Genomic DNA, 25806 nt, shown 5'->3' on the forward strand with positions numbered 1-25806 from the left:
ATTACACTGTTTATGACCGGGACACAAAAATTAAGGCAGAAAACTGTGACAATCCTAGGTTTTCCCTGGACGTGGCAAACCTACGGATGAATGACATTTACTTTGTAAATGAAAAGCACTAGTTAAAGCATTATATATATATATATATATATATATATATATATATATATATATATATATATATATATATATATACACAGAGAGAGAGAGAGAGAGAGAGAGAGAGAGAGAGAAAGAGAGAGAAAGAGAAAGATAGATTTTTTTTTTTAAATAAACGGTATTAGGTGTCACATCAACATTAGGTGTCTTAACAGAAATACCCCACGTTCTCTACGTTCTTGGCTCGTCATCTCCATAGAGATGCAGCACGCAGTGAGTAAGCAGATCTAGATGTAATGGTGGCAGTTAAGAGGCGGTCCAAGATGTCATTTCCATGGTTACGTATTTTCCCAACTCTCATCTGAAAAGTAGGACGCAGGCAGTAGTTGGAGCCGTTTGTTTTCTGTCTCAACGCAAGATTATCGTGGGTAAGTGGGATGTATGTCTTGTTTTGAATTATAAACCATGAAAGCACAAATACATGTTAAAAACAAATCAATAGTCTAAATAGTCTTTGCATTGCTTAATATAACGTGTATTTTATGAATACTGTAAATCGTGGCTCGCCTAGTGTACCACGTCCTAAATCACAAAAAACAAAAAAAAATTCTGTGTGATAAAATAACTAGTTTAGTCTCACAACATAGATGTTTTTTTTTTGTTGTTGTTTTTTTAAACGTGTGTATTTAAATGTTAGATAAATCATTAAAGTGTAATTTATTTGTATTATAAAGCAACAGAAGCAGACAAAATGGACAGTGGTGCACAAGTGGAAAAAAATGGTACGTGTTTTATTTTTTTTTTATTAAATTCATTATTAGGTACTGGTAGGCGATGATAATTATTTTAATGCATTTGGACGCTGTGTGTGTGTGTGTGTGTGTGTGTGTGTGTGTGTGTGTGTGTGTGTTTATTTCGGTGTTTATTTTACGCAAAGTTTCAAATAGTTAAATATATATATATATATATATATATATATATATATATATATATATATATATATATATCCTGACACGATGGTTACAGCATTGGCTTTTGTACTGTACTTCAGTTTTTTTTTTTTAAAGGTTACTATTTTGGCTGTGGTTAAATAATAAATCAATTAAATGTGAAATCACTTAAATCCCTACTTTCATATTAGGTATCAAAGCTGTGGATGACAGCAGTGTGCGTCCCAGTTCACAGATTCCTGGACTGGGGAATTGTCCTGATGCAGGGGATGAGAAAAGGACACATGGACGTCGAACAGGAGTGGTTGAGACTGATTCAGATTACGTGAAACTGGCAAAACAAGGAGGGCAACAAGGTCTAGATGATTCTTTGTATTTTAGTTTTCAATTTCTTTTAATAATACATGACTTTCCACAATTGTATATCATTCTTTAGTATTGTGCATTAAGTTGTATTCTAGCTGAAGTTGCCAGTAATTCATGGTATTTCTTGGGCTCCAGTTATTATCCATACATTTCAACAACAACCCTTGTGGATGATTTTGTCCAGTCAAATTATTGCAGTTTATTGAGAATGTCAACTCTTTTGAAATCCCCTGCCAATCCTGTCTGTCTGTCTGTCCATCCCTATGTCACATACATTTTTGCATATATCTAGAGAACTGCTGATTCAAATGTCATGGAAATTGCTTTCAACACTATTTAGCATAAATTAACAAAATTAATCAGATTCTGAAGAGATACAGGGGTGTCTGTCTATTCAGCCCTGCTTCTTTACAATATGGCTTAAACGTTTGCATAGAATTTTGTCAAATTCTAATTAAACACGTAATTGCTAATTCTTATTCTGTACTATTCTGTAATGCTTTTGATGTATATCATGGTCATCAGCTTTTTCATCATACCAATATCTCTAATTTTGAATTTACAGCTTTGAAGGGGGATTGATGTTACTGACATACAGTGCTACCCCGTTATAACGCGGTTGTCGGGGTCCATAATTAAAGGCTGCATTATTCGTGTTTCACCTTATAACGAATATTGACGTTTGTGTTCCCAAAATGATTTACAATGGCCAAATTAGTATTGTAGCGTATCGTGGAAGATGAAGGAAGGAGATATACACAATTTGCATGGTCCTCGAGGCCACGGTTTATTGGGCCAATTATTCCTGGCCCCTGTCAGCCTGTGTCACACCAAAAACAACAAACAGTCTTGTACATTCAAACAGCAGCATGTCTGATTCAGCTGTCAGCTCTGCCCGCGTTGCTGTGGGTTTTCATGTCCCTGCCTACCCGGACGTCAGTCAATCCCGGCTGAGGTCCCGTTTCCCTGCATACACACACACACACACACACACACAGGGTCCGTGGACCAGTCATTTACAGTATAAATCCCGGGTCGTTACACTATATAGTATAATATAACTGCTATTCCACCAGTATAAAGTTTACACCACTCTTATTTAAGTTGTATATTTTTTATAAGAAATGTTGTAAATTGTAAATAAATAACACCGAATCCAAGGACATTAATACACACTTGTATTGTTTCGTACTCGTTTTATAGTATTAACGGACAGTTTGTTTTTACTTTTAGAAAAAATAGTGCAGTGCAAGCATGGGAGCTTTGTAAGTACTATGGGTCCCAGTTTCAACTTAAATGGGTTTAAATACGGTAATGTAAAACAACAATAAAACCCAACGTCTGTGAGTCAAATTGCATTATGGGGGAAATGGGAGCCACAACCTTACCGTATTATAACCAGTTCTATAACGGGTTGCGTTATGGTGGGGGTAGCACTGTACATGTTATGTCCAATTTATATAATAGATTTTATTGAAATATGCATTTTGGTGTCCCAAACACATTTCAGAAATAGAAAATCCCCTGAATTTTGAAATGAAATTTCCCCGGAATAGTGTCAATAATAATAATCATGCCCAGCTTATCCTTCTCTTGGTGATCTACTTTTTCATGATACTGATAGCTTTAACTCTGTTTGAAGCTGTGGTGTGGCATTCTGTTACACTTATGTTACACATACTTGATAATAATTATTGTCTGCATGTATGCATTTTATTCTGCAACAGGTTTACTGCGGCACGAGGCAAATTTACAATCAAAACCAAATTTGGATTACACAGCTCCCAACTGGTTTTCATTTGAGCCTAATTCTCCAGAACATCAAAGGTAGGTCTACTCACAGTAAACAGATAGTCTTAAGATGTAATGTTAATGCATTGAGGCACCACCAGGTAACTTAAAAATAAGTTAATTGTACACCCCAATTCTCAGTCCCTATTATTATTATTATTATTATTATTATTATTATTATTATTATTATTAATCCACAAAGTACAAGGTTATATTTAGGCCTGTGTCAGAATCTCCGTTAATGTCTAAGTTGGTGTAAATAGTCTTGCTTTATCTTTTGTGCTGACAGATAATTATGGGAATTTAGTTTTTGAACACTGAAATGACCTACCTATTCAGGGAGAGATAGACCAGGATATTTGGAGGTGGCATGAGTTTGTCTTAGGGAGTTGTGCTGTAGACTGATGGGTGTATACGTCTATGGCTTTGAAATTGTACTCCTTTATGGAATGAAGACCTGTAATATACTTCAGAGTACATGTTTGTTATATGGTTCAAGTTTTAGACATTTCTTGTGCAGAGGTGTTTTGCTTCTGAACAAAAGTTGTTTTGCCAAAGATAATAAAGTTAAATGCATGGGTAAGAAAGTTATTTCCAGCTACTTCCAGCTAAGAATTTACAGATTCAGTATACCCTATATGCTCAAACAGGCTTTGGATTTATGCTTCTCTGGTTAGTCTGAAAATTCAGTTTCTGTCAGAGTCAGTTGTAGGAAACAATTACAATGATTTTGTACTTCCAGTACTCAAAAAAGAACAATTCCTGATTTTATGACTTCTGAAGAATTCCAGAGAAGTCCAACCAAAGGATCCTTCCAACCCCTGAATGCTCCCTTTGGGACTGATAATAAAACCAAATGGGAGCGGGAAGGTGACAACTTTACACCTGGTAAAGATAAGGTAAATTGAATAATAAAAAATAGTGTGTACAACACTGCCTTTCAAATTTTTGTGCAGCAACAATATTCTTTTTATGCACTTATGATGTTTATTTAAAAAAAAAATAGGCAATTGCAGCTAAACAATATGAATATTGGCATTATGGTGATTGTCATATATATATATATGCTTATTTATAGAACACCACAATGGTCCAGCCTGTAAGCCAGATGGAGAACCTGTCCTTAACTTCTGAAAACCATCACCAAGCAAGCAAGTTTAAGAAAACGTAAGTACAGTGGAAGGTCACATCCACTGTCGCATAACTGCCCTGATCAATTAACCGCCTCGCTAAATAAATAAATACATAAGTAAAAATATTAAAATTAGGTAACGAGAGTAATGGCATTGGCAGCAAGTGCAGCGTCCGCATTGGAAACTGAAAGAAAGCGTTTAGCAATCAGCCTTTTGGTGCGTTCCCCTTTAAAGAACGGCTGTATGCGTATGTCAGCAGTGACATTTCAATACACCAGTTGAGAAAGCTTTGTGTTTTACTCTTTTTTTTTTACTCTTATTTTGTGCAATGTGTTTATATGATGGAGCGCACGGTTGCAGGTATTGGCAGCGTGTTGTTGTAGCTTTTAAATGCATTTGAATTAAGCAAAGCAAGCTTCATAAACGCAATGCTTACTGGCTGTTTGTTTAAAATAGCCAAAGTGATATTTAAACCAAGCTTCTTATTGGCTGTTGGCAATGTCAAGAAAGAGTGCAAAGTACCCTGACAGAGATATTAAGAAAGCAGAACCAGGGGAGGCAGGGACTTCTAGAGTTAAGAAAGGAGCCATCAGTTGCAGTTTACTGTACATTTACAGTTTTTTTTTTGTATCTATATACCCCAGTCCACAGGTGGTCGGATATGCAGCGTTGTACTGTACAGCATTTGTAGAGCAAAATGATTTTGTCTTGTGTCCACTAGAGGGCAAGCTTAATTCATCAAAGCTCCAAATGTATTTAGCTTTAAACAAGTACTCCAAACAAGTATGTCAGTAGCATACATCCTCACCACGGCTGGAAATTCAAAATTAGATCTATCCGCATGACAGAAAAGTTGATGACCATGACGTATATCAACAAAATAGTATAGTATACAAAATGCTTGTGCTCTCAAGATAACTTTAAAAATGTGAAATATAAAGGAGGAAAGACAGACAACCTCCATATATCACCAGAATCAATTACTTATGCAAGATAATTGGAATAACAAGATTTATTGTAATTGGATAAGTGTTTTTTCAGATATGTAGAACACTGTAATAGGGATGTTCAGGTTGACAAATCTATGGACAGACGTATATCTCGAGAATGTATTACATTCAGTAAATTATTCTAAATAATGTTAAAACCAAGTTTCACCACAACTGGGTAAGTGCAGGATAATAAATGCCATCACTTTTTAGAGTAAAATAGATGACAGGGTCTCTTGTAATGCTTAATGACTCTATCAGGGTTATCTGATTTTTTTTACACACACACACACACACAATTGTGCTAGGATTTACTGGGCCCTGGTGCAAGAGTGTGAAGTCTACCCCCCCCCCCCCCCCCCCCCCCCCCAAACAAAAAGCAAAACCTCAACCTGAAATAAATCTAACTGAAGTTTGGCTCTAAAAATCAGTACAAATCATGTGTACATTTACAAAATCTGATGTCTCTGATTCAGCTGTGAAAGAAATTCAAACCCTGCTGACACTGACCTATTATAAAGTTTCATGCTGAGCCTGGCTTACGTAGCTCTGATTTGCTTGTTTTTTCTGATTTGCTAGTTTTGACTGACAGTACAACTTTGCCACGGTTTATATTTTAACCACCGGGAGAACAGTTTTTTTGTTTTTGTTTTTGATAATGGACTTCGAAAAAAAAAAAAGATTGGTAGGGGCAAAGATATTATAGACTATCTTTGGTATGGGCCCCAGCAGAGGCTGGGCCCTGGTGCAGTCTCATCCCTCGCGCGCCCCCTGACGCCCGCTATACTGCGGATTCGGATAGATCGTGGTCCTGGAGTTGGCTCCCCATTTTTACAGTCTAACTGCACGTGCCTTAGCTGCACTATACATGGACAATTTTACTTAGAATTACTGTTTGTTTTATTTTGTACTGCACATCACAAACTAAAATATACAGACCAATTAAAAACAAAGTATTAATATCGTACTGTTATCATATACAGACGCATTTTATAATAACACAAAGCAAATTAAATATCTACTTGCTGAAGCATTTTTTAAGCAATGCACTAGCAAAAGTCACAGGGCAGTGACGTCAGCTCCCAAGCAACAAGCCTCGTATGCTGGGAATGGACTCTTAATGCAGCGGTTTGGGCATTTGAGAAAGGAGAGGAAGATTCATGAAATTAATTAGAGTCTTAAGTTGATAAGAATCAATTACGCTCCACAGTACGAATTAAAACGATGTGCTGCTTTTTATACGGAAAGTGAGAGAAAACGGGTTGCGTAGATTTACATTGGACCCTGACACCCCACGATAAAACGAGGGAGTGGTTGTACAGTATTTGTTATTAGCCTGTTTGTTTTTCTATGGGTCTCTCGCTATATCGTGGCCCTCAATATGTAGCGGATTTGTATTGGACCCCGACACCCATGATATATCTAGTGTGTGTGTGTGTGTATATACATATACACAGTAGATAGCTAGATTTCTCATAGTAGCGTGAAACACTTATCAGGAAGTCACAAAGAACCCTAGAACAACATCCAGGGATCTGCAGGCCTCTCTCACCTCGGCTAAGGTAAGTGCTCATGACTCCACCATCCGAATGACACTGGGCAAAAATGGAATTCATGGCAGAGTAGCAAGGAGGAAACCACAGCTCTCTAACAAGAACATGAATGCTCGTCTCAAGTTTTCCAAAAAGCACCTGGATGATCCTCAAGAGTTCTGGAACAATGGTCTATAGACAGATGAGTCAAAAGTGGAACCTTTTGGCCAACATGGGCCCCATTATGTCTGGCGAAAACCAAAACTGCATTCCACAGTAAGAACCTCATACCAACGGTCAAGCATGATGATGGTACTGTCATGATTTGGGGATGCTTTGCTGCATCAGGACCTGGACGACTTGCCATCATTGAAGGAACCGTGAATTCTGCCCTGTATCAGAGAATGTCAGGCCATCTGTCCGTGAGCTGAAGCGCAGCTGGGTCATGCAGCAAGACAATGATCCGAAACACAAGCAAGTCTACATCAGAATGGAAATTTAAAGTTTTGGAATGGCCTAGTCAAAGTCCAGACCTAAACCCCATTGAGATGTTGTGGTAGGACCTGAAACAAGCAGTTTATGCTCAAAAATCCACAAATGTCACTTGAGTTGAAGCAGTTCTGCATGAAGAAGTGGGCCAAGATTCCTCCACAGCACTGTGAGAGACTGATCAATAACTACAGGAAGCGTTTGGTTGCAGTTCCTGCTGTTAAAGGTGGCGATTACTTTTTCACACAGGGGCATTGGGTGTTGCATAACTTTCTTTAATAAATAAATTAAATAAGTATATCAATATTTTGTGTTATTTGTTCACTCAGGGTCCATTTTATCTAATATTAGATTTCTGTTGAAGATCTGATAACGTTCAGTGTCAAAAATATGCAAAAATGCAGAAAATCAGACTGGGCAAATACTTTTTCACGATACTGTATAAATAGCCTGGCTAAACAGCACTTTGAAGCGACAGACAGAAGCGGCTCATCTTCCGCAGAAAGCTGTAGCTCCTCTTGCAACAAAAAATTAAATATATTAGGAAAGATAACCACGGAATAGCCCTAATATTTATTTAGTTATAAAACGAATGCTGAATAAGATGTCTGTGTTATAAAGTGCCAGCAAAGCTTTTCTTCGTTTCATATACTGTATCAAAAGGGAAATACAGAAACAGAAGTTAGACTGAGAAGTTATTTACAGTTTGAACAGCACCATTACAGTATTTACTGTAGAAATATTGCATGAATCACTGTTATAGGAAATTGGCGGACATGCTGTAGGAGCATTATGTCCAAGGCCCGTTATAATCGAGAGCCTTATAGCGCTATATATTGTACTTAGAATTAAGCATTTTACTTACAAATGCAGAATAAGGAGATGTCACAAAGACGGCCGGAGTGGGGGACGTCAGAACATAAACAGGAACGAGGAAATAAACAGAGAGAGAGGTGCATTTAATAAATGAACAGTCAGAAAATAAACGGTTGTAAGACAAACAAAAACACAGGACACGGCACTGGTAGCCAAAATAAACAGACAAACAAAACGGACTAACACTAAACAAACACGGTGAGCTTCTATGTTTTTAACTACTATTTCTTCTTACCTCTGTCTCCAATCCCGTTCTCCACTCACAGAACACACAACCCTGAGTGGGTGAAAACATGCAGCTTTTATGCAGCTGTACCGAGGTTCGATTGCTAATCAATCATTCAATTGGAGTTACGGAACAACTGCACGTGAATTAATAAAGTGCAGTTCCCCATGCTCACATATTATTACGTTTTACTTGCACGTGAAGTGCTGTGCAATCCTCGTGCCTAAATACAGATATACATTTTAAACACTCTTGTTACACAGACCCGTTTATATCCTGTGTACCAATGACTATACACCAACATTAACAAACAACATATAACACAAAATACAAACGGGCAGGCACTTTGCCACAGGAGACTATTCTAGGGGGTGTATCCATACTTGCAGTTACACTGTAGCTGTTTCTGGGCCCCATTCACAGACTTTTAACGTCTGTTTTAAGGAATGTTTTCACTGACATTCCCCCAGAGAATGGTTTTGTTAAAGTATTTGATTTCCAATACAGCTGTGGCAGGGGATGTATGTCACTGACATACATGTTTGGCAAATTATTAATACAAATGTATTATTTTATAGATTAGCAAGTTTACCAGAACTAAATAATAAATATATTTAACTGGGATTAACCCAACCCCCCCCCCCCCCCCCCCCCTTTTTTTTTTTTTTTAAAACTAGGTCTTCACAAAAAAGTGATAAACCTGTTAGCATGCAGAAGTTGCTGAGTTTTGGCTATGCAGATGATTGGCATGTAGAGCATGATAAGACAATCCCCAAAGAAACTCCAAGTAAGTGGCTCCCAGAAAATGTATAGGAATTTGTTATGCAGCAATGTTAATTTTATTAAATTATTGTGTACATGAAACAAATAAATTAGGGTAACACTTTACATTTGGTAAATTTTGTTAGTAGTGTACTTGTTTCATACAGCAAATATATTGTGTGGGACGATTATGCCTATATATTGATCTAAAGCATTTGGTTACATGTACTGTTTAAAAATATGTATATATTTGTTTATTTTTCTTATTATTTGACAAACTTGTATTACTTTTACTCCAATTAAGAACACTTTGAAATATTTCTTTTATAGATACTTTATTGTCAATTAAAGACAGTACACTTACTGGTAGTAAACTGGAAATGAACCATGCAAACAAGGTGTCATTGCATAGAGGAAGCACCAGACAAACAGGGCTTAGAGGACTCATGTCAAATAAAGTGGCTGTAGAAAACAGTGATACACACTTCAACATCTTTGGATATCACAGGTAATCTGTATGTTAAAGTGGGGATCTGGTCTTTAAAACTAGAGAAAAAACAGGGAAAAAAATCATAATTATACAAGTCGGGTATGTCGTCCGATTGAAGTATTGGAAGATGTCCACATCAGTCATTGCCACCTTTTTCTGTAAAAAAAAAAAAAAAAAAAACAATTTTGTTTATGTGGAAAATACCCAATGGCACATATTAGTTCATCCACAAAAGCATGACTTTAAAAAAACAGCTTTAGTAACTGTCATAGATACTGAATGGTAGTAACATAGCTCACACGGCTTGTACTACCATCCCTCGTTTTGCATTTGCCAGATCCTATTGGTCCTAGGTGGTACCTGTAACTGAAAAACAGGCTCAGTTAGTACTACTGTAAAATCTTATTTTTTGCTAATATATTGTACACTATAAACCAGGGACTTAAATCAACAAAGTTGTAGATCCCTATTTTAAATCCAGTTCTACCATACCAAATGAATAGGCATATACCTTTTTTTTTTTAAATGCCTTTTGTATTGCCTATTTTCAAACTTGATGTACATCAGGTTGTAAAGGCTACTGTTTGAACACAAACATGTAAGGTAGTTAAACAAATACAAAACAAAAATGGGATAAACAACTGAGAGTATTGAATTGTTGAAATAAACCTGTTTTGAGTGCCTTTATGCACAAGAACACAATAGTAAAGTGTATTGGATAAACAATAATGCTTCTACCTGCATTTGTATGTAAACTATAGCATTGATATGATTGATATAGCATTACTGAAAAATAAAGGCGTTAATAACATGTTTTTTTTCTTACAGGTATAGAGGTAGAGTAACAGAGCTAGAACAATACATCTTACCAGAAACTGCTTTAGTCTGACATGGAGACTGATTGCAGACTGCTTTGCCTTTCCTCAGCAATAACTTAATGATCTTTTTATTTTAGATTTGAATTTATTACATTTTTATTATTTTTGTTGCTTCATTTTATTTGCCTATCTGTTTGTAACAGTTTTATATTATTCCATAGTTACACTGGCCATGCTCTATTGTAGTTTTTAACACACTGATATTTTGATGGTAGGCTTTCTGCCTAAATTATTTTCCTCAGAATATGGGACACAAGCTGTGCAAAGCATGTACAAAGTTTATGGCGATACACCCTACCAAGGGGACTGGCCTTATTTGTTAATGAATTAATCACAGTGTGTTAGGAATACAATTGCATCTTTTTCATTTTAATTTAAAGATGAAGTCCCTCATACATGACATAAAAAAAACATGTCTTTGTGTTCCTGTTGAAATATCACATGCTAACTGCCCATGTGTAATTCCTATTGTATTGTTTACACAAGAGCAGTTAACAGGAACTGATGGCTATCAGCCACCACTTTGATATTTGCTTATAACTCATTAAAACTAAATACTTAACAACTATAAGAGATGTAAAGAATAAGAAGAGGACAAATTTAAAAGCAATTACCTATGGGTATGTATTCATTCCATAACCATCTGTAAGGAATTGCCTAAAAACAAGGTGTCAGCACTCTGTATAATTAGAATAATAAAATAATAAATAAGACCATGATTAAATCTGACCCGGAGGCATTGATTAGATCTGGTATTTCTAATCAGTAATGTATTATGTTGTGTTAGTTGACCTAACATTGATTTTAACATACAATAAATACATTATAAAGAAGCAAGTCTGCACACTAGACAGTTAATTCATTAAATAATTCCGTGGCCCTTTTCTGGATGTCCACTTTACTAATTCCTCCTGGAACATACATTTTGGCTAAAATTGTCAAGGGAACTAGGATAGTAATGTGAGTTTATTTTAATAAATGTCTGAAAATATGGCTTTCACAAGAGCTTATGTATTTTAATAGCATGTCAGTCTCATCATCACTGTAAGTAAAAAGTAAATTGCAATTTTAAGTAGAATATCTTAGCTCTCAAATACTTTCTACAGGGATTCAAACAATATGTATTCTTGACATAAAGCCACTATCTTTCTCAAGAATGGAGTTTCTTGTTAGTTTTGTTTGTTCTCCCCCCAGAATAGTACATCTTTATAGATGTATCCATTTAAGCCCCTTTTCAGACTAGTCATGATCTGATTAAAATAAACAAACATATTTTCATGTAAGTTTGATATGGAAAACTGAACCTCTTTATACTGTATTAATCTCCATATACACTCCCAACTACAAATGTCCAATATTACCATGTTTTTGTTTTACTTCATAATTTCCAGATTTAGTTTAGGATTAAGAAATGGTTGAATTTTCTACCAGAAATAATCAGCTTGAAAGGGCATGTTATCTTGTTGAAGAATGCATTTGAATTGTTGTAAAGGGCTTACACATACTGTTGGACCTGGGTTATGCAGTGGGAATGTCTTTCACCTTTGGTATTCAGTTCCCAAATGGGCAGCGGGATGTGAGTGGGCATCAAGAAAACCAGTGTTATACCTGGCTCAACAACTGTATCTGGTCCCAGCATTATGTCGGCTTATGCTGCATTACTTTTTACATTATTCTGTTGGTTACAATTTTTGTAAAGAGTGCATGAAAAATACATGTTTAATTTTGTTCTGTTCTATATCTGCCCTAGCAATCCATGTAAATATTTTTGTAATTTTACACAAATGTTAAGATCATTCATATTACTGGGGAAAAAAAAGAAAGGAATTGCTTGGAACAATTAATCTCCAGGTTGAAATGTTCATTTAGTTAAAAACATGTTTTGCTGTTATATGGATGTTATCTATTTAACTATATCTTCCACAAATTTTATTTTATCCTGCTACCAAGTTTGCATTTACTGTTTGTAGCAATTTATTGAACAAAATGTGACAATAAAGCAAGCATGCTCAAAAAATAAAATATCTATTTTATCTAGTGTCCATAGTTACCCAATTTTGTCAGATTAAGTTTACATTTAAGCAATATGCAATGTATAATGTTGTAAATTTGTTTTGAATCAAACAGCCTGTGTAGGAAGTTGGACTGAATTATTAAATGCCTTTATGTATAATAATAAAAATAATAATAATAACAGTAATAATAATAATAATAATAATTTCTTTAGGAAAATCAAATTGAATTACAAGGTTTATTTAATAACAATCATTCCATCATGGCATGATTATATTGACAATAGACAAAAAATAATAGTTTGACTAGTTTAAACGATACCAGCGTTAGACTAGATCTATCTGGATACCAGGATCATTCTTCCACTGTGATAAATCTATCACTGTTATCCTATTGCCATGTTATCTAACAGGTTTCCTCTAGGTTAGTGGTTTGGTTTGGCTATGTCCCAAAGTATATAACTGTGTTCTGTTCTACAGTACATGAACTTTTGACTCTTCCTTCCATATTTCTGCATAAAATATTTTGAAACCTACAGCTGGAAAAGAAAACTTATACAAAATTGTTACTTAAGTTATTGGATACAGCTGGATCTGTACAGGTTTGACATTTTTGGAATGTCTCTGTACTTCAATGCTGTTTTGAATGAGCTCTTGCTCCCTAAACAGTTATAAAATTGCAGATACGTAAATATCGTACTGCATACGATACAGCAGATCAGTGTTATTTTTGTTGTTACATCCTTTATTACATAACCTGTTTGTTTTACCAAAGGGCTCTAGTTTTCTAAGCACAGGTTCAATTAAATAGAGTGGTGAAACATCTCAAAACGTTTGGCTGCTGGCTCGTTGAGGAAAACAATACATATATTTTAAATATAGTGGCCAAAATACCAAAATAATAACCCTGACCTTGTTAGCACTAGCAGGTCGTATTTTAAAACTGAAATTACATTAGTCACGTGACAACATAGTTTCCAGACAACTGCTCACTTACACTAAACATTGACTGTTTTGGATCAACGACCTTGTGGGAAGGCGAGAGGAGTGTATTCACCTCATTGTATAACCAATAGTTTCACAGATAGGCAGGAGCAGTTCGAAAGTATAAAGCGAACCGACCGATCTAACTGATGTTACATTTCATTCCTTGCAATCGAAGAGCGAAACAAACGTGTCAGGTAAACAGACCTAATCAGTTTACTTCATAGTACGAAGACATCTCAGAAAGGTAGGCTACTATTATTATTTAGCTAAGACTATAATGTTAAGTGAACGAAGCATGTGTCTTAGGTTTTTCTCACTGGTACTTTTATCGATTTTTAGCTGAAAATTATGGCACCAATTTTACTCAACGTTGGCAATGAAAGTACTGATTGTCTTGAGTAAGTATATATTTTTTCTTCACTATTGTTGGATTGAACAGAAATGCACACATTCTTACTATTTTGGTAATGATCTTCTGAAACTCCTGTTGGCAACTTAGCTACAAACTTTCTTCTAGATCTTAAAATAGTAATTGACTTAAACTCTTCTTACCCTGGGCCGTCTAGGTCATCAAATGATTTGATTTCACACCTGATTTGTTTTTGTGTGTTTCTATTTAGACATGGACTGGTACATGTTAAAAACCCTCACTTAGATTTCATGGAGGAGGACATTCTTTATCATTTTAACCTGGGAACTAAAACTCACAATTTGCCTGCAATGTTTGGAGATATAAAGGTGGGTATGTTGCTATTAAATGTTCCCTTTTTTTTTTTTTTTGCCAGCCTAAATGTGTCTAATTATTTATATTATTATTTTGAAGTTCGTCTGTGTTGGTGGAAGTGCCAATAGAATGAAAGCTTTTGCCCAGTTCATATACAAGGAGCTGGAGTTAAAGGGAGACTGCAATGATATCGATGACATCTGTGCTGGGACAGACAGGTACTCCATGTACAAAGCTGGGCCTGTGCTTTCCATAAGTGTAAGTAAAATGTCTCTGTGAACAACTTCCCTCTTCTCTTGTGCAATCTAAACATGATGCCTTTTAGATAAAGTAAAACATTTTGTTTTGGTTTACAGCATGGAATGGGGGTTCCTTCCATCTCTATAATGATGCATGAACTTATAAAACTTTTGCACCATGCCAGATGTCGGGATGTGACGCTCATTCGAATTGGTACTTCAGGTGGTGTTGGTATGTTATCTTTAACCATTTTTTCATACATAAAATCATCAAGCGCTATACTTTTTGCAAAAACTGGGACAAAACGTATCTGTCTTTAAATGGAAATGTGTGATGTTTGTTTTCTGCTATATACTGTATGTGTGTTGATCATTTTCTGCACTGCTCTTTGTAGGTCTTGATCCTGGGACTGTTGTAATTACAGACACAGCAGTGGATTCTTTCTTCCAGCCTCAGTTTGAACAGGTGGTGCTGGGCAAAGTAATTGTCAGAAGCACTCAGCTAGATGAGAACTTGGCTCAGGAGTTACTACAGTGTGGTAAAGAGATCCCTAACCTGCCTATTGTTCTTGGAAACACTATGTGCACCCATGATTTTTACGAAGGTACATTTTCAACTAGTAATTACACAACAACCTTGTTTTTGTAGTAAAGTTGTAGTTTTGTAAATGTGCGCATATATATATATATATATATATAGAGATATAGTATTATAGATATATTATATTATATAATATATATATAATATTATATTATTAACCTTTTAGAATGAACGACATATGACAACTTCCCAAAAACTACCCCTTGCCTGAATGCTTTGGTTAAGTTTATCCAACAGTCTCAGTTACCAGTTTCTTACCTCTGGCTCAATGAGCATGGACTTTGTCTGGTTTGTAGCAGTCCATTAACATTGCTTGCAGTTTTACAAGTTAACTCATATATTGCTATTTGAGGCATCTACTGGATTCTGAACAGTTGTAAAATAATTATAACTATCCTATTTATTATTTAAAGGTCAGGGGCGTTTAGATGGAGCATTGTGCTCATTCTCTACTGAAGATAAACTGGAATACCTGAGAAAAGCACACGAGGCTGGTGTAAGAAACATTGAAATGGAATCCACTGTATTTGCAGCGATGTGTCGTGTCTGTGGACTGAAAGGTATTTCATCTTTTGCTTATTCATATAGTCAATGACCTACTTGGTTCTATCAATAACTGCCTTGTAGTAAAAAGCAATCTGCACAAAGTATCTTGTGGTTTCTTTCCCCCTCCCCTTTGCTGATCATTGTGGATGAATGTAGTGGGATTCTGTTGGCTTATTTGCTACGCCTACAAATGAGGCACCAGGCAGAGAGCAGTTTAGCTGAATTCCTGAGGGCATTATCAGAATATACAACAACAGTGAAAATAACTATTACTGTGAATGTTATAATCTGATTTCATCTTTTGTTTAATGTTTCAGCCGCCGTTATTTGTGTGACCTTGCTGGATCGATTTAAAGGTGACCAGATTTCAACGCCACATGAACTTCTACTTGAATATCAACAGCGTCCTCAGTATCTGGTGTCACATTTTATCAAGAAACATCTTGGGCTTCATAATTAATATATATTTTGCTGCATAAGTGATTGTTTACAATGATATGTACATAATTGAGTTTTCTGTAAATAATATATGTGGATGTTTAATATATATTCTATATTAACTGTAATATGTTTCTATCTGATGATGATTTTACTGTATGTATACTTCTGTTTCAATAATAAATATTCCTGCAGAATGTGGGGTTTAATAAACAAAAATGTTTACAACCAAATTAAGCATAAGGAAAAATTCTACCCACTTAAATTATATGAAGTTGGTCAAGATTGATATTAAAAGCAAGTTGCGGGGTTATGTAGATTTTATGATTCAAATCCTTTTGTCCTAGAAGTTTATACTGAAGAAAGTCCTGTATTGTTTGAGGTTTCTCATAATTATTGATGAACACCCTTTGTGCAATCCAGCTATGGACATATTTATTTTTCATTCTACAATGTATAAAATAATAGATCTGGTCAGGAATCTAATTATTCTAAAACTATAAAGTCATTCCACAAGCACTTCAATGTGTCTGCCAGGGTGCATATGTGAGAACTAGTAAACAACTTCTAGATTTTTTACTCCAGAGAATGTGTTGGTTTGTTCAATATGGCATGAATATCTTTAATAACTAATTAAAAAGCCTTACCTCTATAAATGAAAAAAGCCAGCTAATTAGCAAATGCCTGGGAGAGTTGTATCAGCTTCCATGGTTCTCTATTTATTACTTTAAAGTTTAATGATTATCATACATTGAAGCCCAATTTCTTAAACCATATGACATGAAATACAATAAAAGGCTCATAGTTTTACACACAAAACGTTTGGCTGCTGGCTCATTGAGGAAAACAATACATATATTTTAAATATAGAGTGGCCAAAATATTAACCCTGACCTTGTTAGCACTAGCAGGTCGTATTTTAAAACTGTGTAGTCACGTGACAACATAGTTTCCAGACAACTGCTCATTTACACTAAACATTGACTGTTTTGGATCAACGACCTTGTGGGAAGGTGAGAGGAGTGTATTCACCTCATTGTATAACCAATAGTTTCACAGATAGGTGGGAGCAGGTCAAAAGTATAACAGCACAGTTATTTCTAAGTTTAGTTTAGAAAAGTAAAATAAAATAGTTTATTTAAACTGATCTCAAACTTAAGTTGTCATACTCAATTATTTAGTTTAGTATTAGTTGTTAGACTAAATTATATCCTATCAGCTCATTAGGTAGGACTGCCCTCTCATTTACTTAACCACACACAAAACACTACTTTGGAGTAGTCAGTTCTAGTCAGGTGCATTTTGTACGTGTAAAACAAACATCTTGCGAAAACCAACACAAGATACTCTTGCATTGTCTGTTAGGGCAAAATCAGATTATATAAAAGGACAAGCATCTACTAAATTTAAAAAAATAATGATAATAAAATCAGTAACATTCAAGACTTGGCAGCCCAACCTCTGATAGCAATGGATTGAAGAACACCAGGAATGTGTTTGGATAAAATATGTTGTGTAATACGCTTTCAAACTAAAACTTTTGTTGCAAACTTAGTTCTATCTTTTGAAATTAATACACAAATAACACATGTGCAAATGTTTGGTATTACAAATAACACATTATTACAAGGTGTTATTTGTAATACCAAACATTTGCACAGTTATCAGAATTTGAGAACATGTTGCAGAAAGGTGCATATTGTTCTGTAATCATGTCTGGAGTACAGTGGATTCCACGTCTCTCCTTGGAGGTCTTGGGCAGATGTTTGATAAAACTTCATTGGCTTAAAAAGTATTATGAAGTCCTGCTTCTCTGAGTGCTTGTTCAATTCGAACTCGAGGATCAGAGACTACCTGGTATATATAAATAAATAAATAATTGTAACGGTAGAATATAATGTACAATTTCAAATACAGAGAGGTCAGTAACAAAAGTAGATGACTGCCACTTAGTCAGACCCTTTGCTCACTGAATAGTGGATAACCATGTAAGTGAGGAATTGTTCAAACTAGGTTTGAGGGGTACAGGGTACAGCAGACAAGACAGGCTTGCCTGACAAACCACTATCACTGCAACAGTGGACACAAAAAGAGCCTATGACATCGTATACTTGAGATTCCAAAAAGCCTTACAAAAATCAGAGGACAGCTGGAAATGAAGCATAGATAGACAGGACAGGGGGAAGGAAACACTTCTCACATAGTGGTGAGTGTATGAAATGGGCTACCTAGTCCATGTTCTTGAGGCAAAAACACACAGCTTGACAGATCGGAGACCAATCAGCGTCTAGAAAATGGCTGAATAGCCTCCTCTCGTATGTTCCTATGTTCTTATGAATAGGTAACATTTTGAAATATTTGCTAAAGATTTTACTGAGCAATATTGTGGTTTCCACAAATATTGTGTACTTAATACAAAAATGTACCACGTAAATCACCAGTGTAAGTGGGCTGACTATTTGTGAAAAATATTGTAAGCTACAGGCCACTAACGTGGAATGACCCTGTACAAAATGTTCATGAAATTTGTTTTGACTGTTATGAAATCTGGTCACGCTAGTTTGCCTTTTGGCCTTGAAAAAAAATTCTAAACATGTTTTTGTACAGGTAGTTAATGTTCAACTAAAGCAAACAGTTACAATTGCATTTTTTATTTTTATTTTATTAACATAACTTTATTTATGAGATACTCTATTTAGCTAGAATATAAATATACAAAAACATATTGATACATACCTGATTTTCACTGTATGTGTGCAAATTTAAAAAAGTGGCCTTTGAAGAACAAACGCTTCATCTGCGCTGGTCCCAAGTATTGCCTTTGATGCTTCTGTGTCATTCATTATTCTCACAGGGTCAAATTCTGCCACAACTGCAACCTGTAGAATACAAAAACAGATATACTGATAACTAAGAAATACAGTAAGAATGGACATTTTAACCAGAAGGGGTAGTGAAGTTAAATGCATTGTTCATGAATAACCACTAGGATTTGGCCTACTACGATGTGTGATTTTACGAAATGAATACAGTATGTTTTAAATATAGAATTGTAAATTATATTCAGTACCTGGTTTCTAAGGATGTTTAGGAGGCCTTCCTCCTCCTGTTTCTGCTGAAGAGCTTGTACTTCCTTTTCCTTCACAGGCTGCTGCAGCAAACCCTGGAAGGAGACATGGAGAAAACATCTCAGTCCATTTTTGTTCACAGCAATAAAACTACAACCATATGGCTCTATATTCTGCCTTCTGAAGGTGTTAAACATAGGTTTAAGGGTTCCCATAATCATTTTCAGTTTTATAATCTAAATATATCTAGATCAGATGTATATTTTATATTACTTCATCAGAAAGCAGAGCTTTAGTTTTCTCAAAGGTGGTTTTAGACCTTACATGCCACTGTACTGTAAGAGAAAACACACTTCTGCTTTTGTATCTTCAAGCTTTTTTTTAGCCCATAAGCAAAAACAGAAAAGGGGATTGCTCCCCCCAGTGGTAATTCTTGTTAAATATGTAACTTTTTACAAGAATCACAATGCAGACATAAAATTGTTAGATGCTACACCTGTTTAAAAAAATCCTCAGTTACTATCATGGCTTGTGGCACTGTTCAGCACTAGTTTCAGAATAAGATACATTGGCTTGTTCCCGAAATTATGACTACAGGGCACTTACAAGTGTACAAAGAGATTATTGATTTGGTGTCAACTGAATCATTCATTCAGTGACATGTTGTTTTGATAAGTTGTCACAAGAGTCTTTGTAATGTCCTTGTATAACAAGTGTCCTGTATTTTGCAGGGTATAATTTGTAAACCTAATGAAATGCAATGTCAGAGAGATTAAACTAATTTGATACCTTTCTCTGTCTTTTTTAGCTTCCTCTGCCATGGACTTTTTCAGCTCCTCTAGTCGCTGTTGGTCTCTTTTTTCCCATTTCATTTCTCATCATTTGCTTCTCTGTCATTATGTTTGTTTAAATCTGAAATGTGATAAAGGTAACAATAAGCGCAAAAAACTGTAACGCAACAAAAATGTTTCAAAGTGAAATTTGAATTGCTACAAGTTCACTGAATTAATAGACTATTGGCTCAGGATATATATATTATATATATATATATATAGTATATATAAACCTGCCTATTGTATATGGAGAAACATTATGTGCACCCATATGTGCTACGCAAAGTAGCATTTTCAACTAGATGAGAATTGGCTCAATGACACAACTGTGTGGTACAAGACATCCCATACATATTGTGGTAATTACATCAACCTTGTTTTTGTAGTAGAGTTGTAGTTTTGTAAATGTGCGCATATATATATATATATATATATATATATATATATATATATATATATATATATATATTATATATATATACACTATTAATCTTTGAGTAAAATAGAATTAATTTAAAATCAGAACCCTACCTTTTCCAGTGATCTTTTCTGTATGCATTTGATCTTTTCTTTTTTCTGTTGTTCCTCTTCTGCTTGCTTCCTGTCTGCCATAGCTACTTCTAGCCTTGCCATTCCTTTTTGTTGTGCACACTATTGTTCAAGCTGGGGATAGAAGGTAAAAAAAATATTAGTATAGAAGTAAGTGCCAGCCACATCTTTGCCAAAAAAACTAAACAAAAGGATACTTGATCTAAAGTGAACATAACTAGATGGCTCTGGCCTTTAACTCTCTAAAGACACAAGGCTGATCTAGTCTATGTTACATATACAATCTATGGCAAGCAACTTGAACTGAAATCATAAAAAGCATGAAAGCATACAAAAGACTCATCAGAATATATATATTTATATGTAATTGCAATAAGAATTGCTCCAGTCATAAACTGTCAAATAGTAATTTGTTCACAAGATGGTTTCTGACTTTCTTATCTAATGAAAAATCTTATTAACTCACTTAGAAACCGGTTCTGAGTAGCCAAAGAGTTAAATGAGATGCTGTCACAAAGACAGCTGGAGGGGGTGATGTCAGAACAGAAACAGGAAATAAAACGACAGAGAGGTGGAGTTGGGTTGAGCTGAGTGAATGGTTTCGCTCAGCATTTAATAAATAAACAGAACAGTAAATAAAAAGTTTGTAACAAAAATAGCACAAATAAACAGCCAAAATAAACAGACAAACAAAACAGACTAACACCTAAACAAACAGTAGACTAACAGACATATATATATTATATATATATATATATATATATATATATATATATATATATATAAAACCGTTGTTTAGTTTTCATGTTCTTAATTCTCTCCTCTCCACACCTGTTCTCCATTCACAGAACACACAACCCAGAGTGAGTGAAAACATGCAGCTTTTATGCAGCTGTACCGAGACTCGATTGATAATCATTCAATTGGAGTCGCGGTACAACTGCACGTGAATTAATAAAGTGCAATTCCCTGTGCTCACATATTATTACTTTTTACTTGCACGTGAAGTGCTGTGCAATCCTCGTGCCTAAATACAAATATATATTTTAAACACTTGTGTTACACAGACCCGTGTAACACAAAATACACACAGGGGCGGGCACTTTGCCACAGATGCCTAAAGGGTTTTGAACAGGTTTATTACACATACTTGAAGATGATATCCATAAGGAATAGAAAGACGACAAGCATTGAATTGACAACAGAACTGGCAGAAGGCACAGGTGTTGTTGTCCATCCATCAACAGTCCAAAGCACCTTGTGTTCTTGTGCATATTTTAGCCTTTTAGTCTTGTTCCCCTGTCTTAACAGAGGTATTCTTACTGCAACACATCCTTTAACCTGATTTCAAGAGTGACCTTCGTACTGTTGATTTGATGGACAAAGACACCTGTGCCTTCTGCCAGTTCTGTTGTCAATTGAACACTTGTATTCTTTCTGTTCCTTAAGGATATTATCTTCAAGTATTGCTCATCCTTGTTAGACAGCTTTTTGGGTCTTCCAGTCGTGGGTTTGTCAATTACAGATGATGTTTCTCTATACTTGTTGATTATGCTTCGGATAACACGCTTTGAAAATTGAGTGATGCAACCTATTTCACTTTGTTTTTCCTTCTTTATTCAAGTCAAGGTTGTTATAATAGTAGAAAACACTAGTGAAGGCTTTGAGTAAATTGTTGATTCTCATAATGGACCAGAATAGAAAATTGCAACATGTCTAAGACTTTTGCACAACAGTAGACAGCTGCTTTCCTGAAACTGCTAATGGTCTGCACCTTTTATTCAGTGATTAACAGGCTAAGTTGGGTTTAATTAAACACATTTTAACAGAAGTTAGTGATTTTTCCATAGATGACTTTATAAGCATCCTGTATATCATGTAGGTCTTTTGGTAGATAGGGAAAATGTTGATTATATGTCACTAACAAGATACCATAGCAAATCTAACATACAACAATGTTTCTATCATTATTAATCCATAAGTGGTTGCCTTCTGGGGGAGGGATAGGGATGCTATTGCTGATCTTTCAATATTAAGTTTTAAGCGCATTAATGGCTGCTAATTAGGAAAAGGCAACTGCAACTATTGACTAGAAGGAGTTCCTGCTAAGTGAAAAGAGAATTCCCCAGATAAAAAAGGGCCAAGAAAGATGCATTTTACATTTACTAACAAAGATTGACAGCGACTTCTTAATGGCTAAACTGATCCCAAATGCTCAGGCAGAGTTTTAATTTCTATCTCAGACAGTGTACACCAACATGCCATGCTGTGAGGCAAAGCTCATCAAGTTAATTAAAATGTTCTTGACAGACAATAATGAAAAGCCTTTTGGTAAGCAGAAAACACTGCTGTGGAAATCACAGGGGTTGACGTACATTTATAGAAAATATTCAAACCTACAATATTTAAAATTCAGTAGAACTGAGAAGCTTCATTACCTTGATAAACAGCTATCTGCTAGTTGTGTAAATAAATTAATAATTCAGACATACTTCACCTTAATTTTATAAGAATTACAAACAAAAAATAGTTTAGAGGACCAAAAAAGCCCAGTCAAATTTGAACATTTCTTGATTTCTGTTTCATTATGAATTTATATACCGGTATATCATATTTTAACTTTTTATTGTATCTAGTAATTTACCAGAGCTCACCTTGTCTTTCAGTTCAGCGCAGATTTATTGTTGCCACCTTCTGTCATTCTGCAGTGCAATCTCTTCTTCATAAGCCATACATGCCTCATCAAGGGTTGCTACTGCCTAACTGTAGGTCCTTTTTATCTCAGATCCAGCCCTGTATAAGAGATTTCTGCTGCTCTACTGTAAAACGGTACCAGTCCCAAGAGCTCTCATGGTGTGTGACAGAGCTCGAACGATTGTTGGTGTTAGATCTCTTTCCCGACCTGCGTTGGCACTATGTAAAAGGAACGGGGTACTCTTAACTAAATGGCATGACAATTTATTCCTTAGGGTAAGTGGAAGTTGATCACTTAGGAAGGGGGCTGAGCTACGGCACCAAGTTCAATGACTCGGACGGGAGACGGCATGGCATCCGAGGATTGGAACAGTAAGTATGAATTTATTATAAATCACCTAAATATATATATATATATATATATATATATATATATATATATATATATATATATATATATATATATATATATATTATATATATTACACTAAGTCTAAAGACCATATAAGATGCCTCTAGATAATTCTCTACAAGGGCTTTCTGAATGGTCATAAACTCAAAAGGTTTCTACATCAATACATTTACCTGTCCAGAGCCTTCAGTCTGGCCTTCAGTCATTCATTAATGTGTTCTGTAGCCTGGACTTTGTATTTGTTCCCAAATGTTTGGAATTCATTCAGCAATAAAGCCTATAGATCAGTATAGGGACAATGCAAAAGTATTACCTGTTTGGGTATTTGCTCTAAATCCCTGGGGATAACTTCCAATGAAGAAGCATGTTATACAATCTTATGTACTATATATATATATATATATATATATATATATATATATATATATATATATATATATACACACACACACACACACACACACACACACACACACACAACACACACACACACACACACACACACACACACACACACAGTACCTTGTAAAAGTATTCAGACCCCTGACCAATTCTTTCATATTACTGAATTACAAATGGTATATTGAAATGTCATTCTGTTCAATATTTTATTTAAAACACTTAAACTCAGAATCAACTATTGTAAGGTGACATTGGTTTTATGTTGGGAAATATTTTTAAGAAAAATAAAAAACTGAAATATCTTGCTTGCATAAGTATTCAACCCCCACACATTAATGTTTGGTAGAGCCACCTTTCGCTGCAATAACAGCTTTAAGTCTTTTGGGGTAAGTATGTACCAGCTTTGCACACAGTGTCGGAGTGATTTTGGCCCATTTTTCTTGGCAGATTTGCTCCAGGTTGTTCAGGTTGGTTGGACGACGCTTGTGGACCACAATTTTCAAATAGTGCCACAGATTCTCAATGGGATTGAAATCAGGACTTTGACTGGGCCACTGTAGGACATTCACCTTTTTGTTCTTGAGCCACTCCAATGTTGCTTTGGCCTTGTGCTTGGGATCATTGTCCTGCTGAAAGGTGAATTTCCTCCCAAGCTTCAGCTTTTTAGCAGACTGAAGCAGATTCTCTTGCAGTATTTTCCTGCATTTTGCTCCATCCATTCTTCCTTTAATTGTATCAAGATGCCCAGTCCCTGCTGATGAGAAGCATCCCCACAGCATGATGCTGCCACCACCATACTTCACTGTAGGGATGGTGTGTCTTGAGACATGGGCAGTGTTAGGTTTGCGCCACACATAGCACTTTGAGTTTTGGCCAAAAAGCTCTTTCTTGGTCTCATCTGACCACAAAACCTTTTCCCACATCGCAACTGGGTCACTCTCATGCTTTCTGGCAAACTCCAGACGCGCTTTCAGATGGTACTTTTTGAGTAACGGCTTCTTTCTTGCCACCCTCCCATACAGGCCAGTGTTATGCAGAGCTCTTGATATGGTTGACTGGTGCACCATTACTCCACTCCCAGCCATTGAACTCTGTAGCTCCTTCAAAGTGATTGTTGGCCTCTCTGTGGCTTCTCTCACAAGTCTCCTTCTTGTTTGAGCACTGAGGGACGGCCTTTTCTTGGCAGTGCCTGGGTGGTGTGATGCAGCTTCCACTTCCTGATTATTGATCCAACTGTGCTCACTGGGATATCCAAACACTTGGATATTATTTTGTACCCTTTCCCTAATCTATGCATTTGTATTACTTTATCTCTAACTTCTGTAGAATGCTCTTTGGTCTTCATTTTCCTTCAGATTCACAGCCTTGCCAATGATCCTTCAACAGTGGGGTTTTTAGCCAGAAAATGTGACAGCAACTTTAATGGTTTACAGGTGGAGGCCAATGGTAAAGTAATTGTGTCCTCGTTAGGACAATTTCTTTCATCGGTGCAAACTGGGAACTTCCACAGCACAGGGGTTGAATACTTATGCAAGCAAGATATTTCAGTTTTTTATTTTTCTTAAAAATATTTCCCAATATAAAACCAATGTCACCTTACAATAATTGATTCTGAGTTTCAGTGTTTAAAAATAAAATATCAAACAGAACGAAATTTCAATGTACCATTTGTAATTCAGTAATATGAGAGAATTGGTCAGGGGTCTGAATACTTTTGCAA

General features: G+C 35.6%; 3 protein-coding genes across 5 annotated transcripts; 2 read left to right on the forward strand and 1 right to left on the reverse strand.

Moving 5' to 3' along the window:
• Positions 1-329: 329 nt before the first annotated feature.
• On the forward strand, positions 330-13819 carry LOC121323504 (uncharacterized protein C7orf57-like). Of its 2 annotated transcripts, XM_041264599.1 has the most exons (9): positions 330-527; positions 834-881; positions 1241-1405; positions 3143-3242; positions 3949-4105; positions 4285-4373; positions 9129-9238; positions 9544-9721; positions 10532-13819. In XM_041264599.1, exons 1-9 carry the CDS (start codon positions 434-436, stop codon positions 10590-10592), a joined length of 1002 nt encoding a protein of 333 aa, XP_041120533.1. In that variant the 5' UTR covers positions 330-433; the 3' UTR covers positions 10593-13819. The 2 variants fall into 2 exon arrangements, with proteins under 2 accessions (XP_041120533.1, XP_041120534.1); XM_041264600.1 differs by lacking the exon at positions 9544-9721 and having other exon boundaries at positions 345-527.
• Positions 13734-16361, forward strand: LOC121323503 (uridine phosphorylase 2-like). 2 transcript variants are annotated; one of them, XM_041264597.1, is made up of 8 exons: positions 13734-13775; positions 13918-13978; positions 14201-14318; positions 14404-14562; positions 14661-14775; positions 14939-15148; positions 15558-15704; positions 16008-16361. In XM_041264597.1, the coding sequence occupies exons 2-8, from the start codon at positions 13929-13931 to the stop codon at positions 16148-16150; spliced, it is 942 nt and encodes a 313-aa protein (XP_041120531.1). In that variant the 5' UTR covers positions 13734-13775; positions 13918-13928; the 3' UTR covers positions 16151-16361. The 2 variants fall into 2 exon arrangements, with proteins under 2 accessions (XP_041120531.1, XP_041120532.1); XM_041264598.1 differs by having other exon boundaries at positions 13744-13825.
• A 2503-nt stretch (positions 16362-18864) lies between these two features.
• On the reverse strand, positions 18865-23493 carry LOC121323505 (coiled-coil domain-containing protein 148-like). Its single transcript, XM_041264601.1, has 4 exons — positions 23233-23493; positions 20561-20692; positions 19199-19291; positions 18865-19007 (listed from the first exon to the last, which is right to left on the reverse strand). The coding sequence occupies exons 2-4, from the start codon at positions 20660-20662 to the stop codon at positions 18891-18893; spliced, it is 312 nt and encodes a 103-aa protein (XP_041120535.1). The 5' UTR covers positions 20663-20692; positions 23233-23493; the 3' UTR covers positions 18865-18890.
• Positions 23494-25806: the final 2313 nt, after the last annotated feature.

This window comes from Polyodon spathula, chromosome 11 (assembly GCF_017654505.1).
Source record: "Polyodon spathula isolate WHYD16114869_AA chromosome 11, ASM1765450v1, whole genome shotgun sequence".
NCBI classification, from domain to species: domain Eukaryota; kingdom Metazoa; phylum Chordata; class Actinopteri; order Acipenseriformes; family Polyodontidae; genus Polyodon; species Polyodon spathula.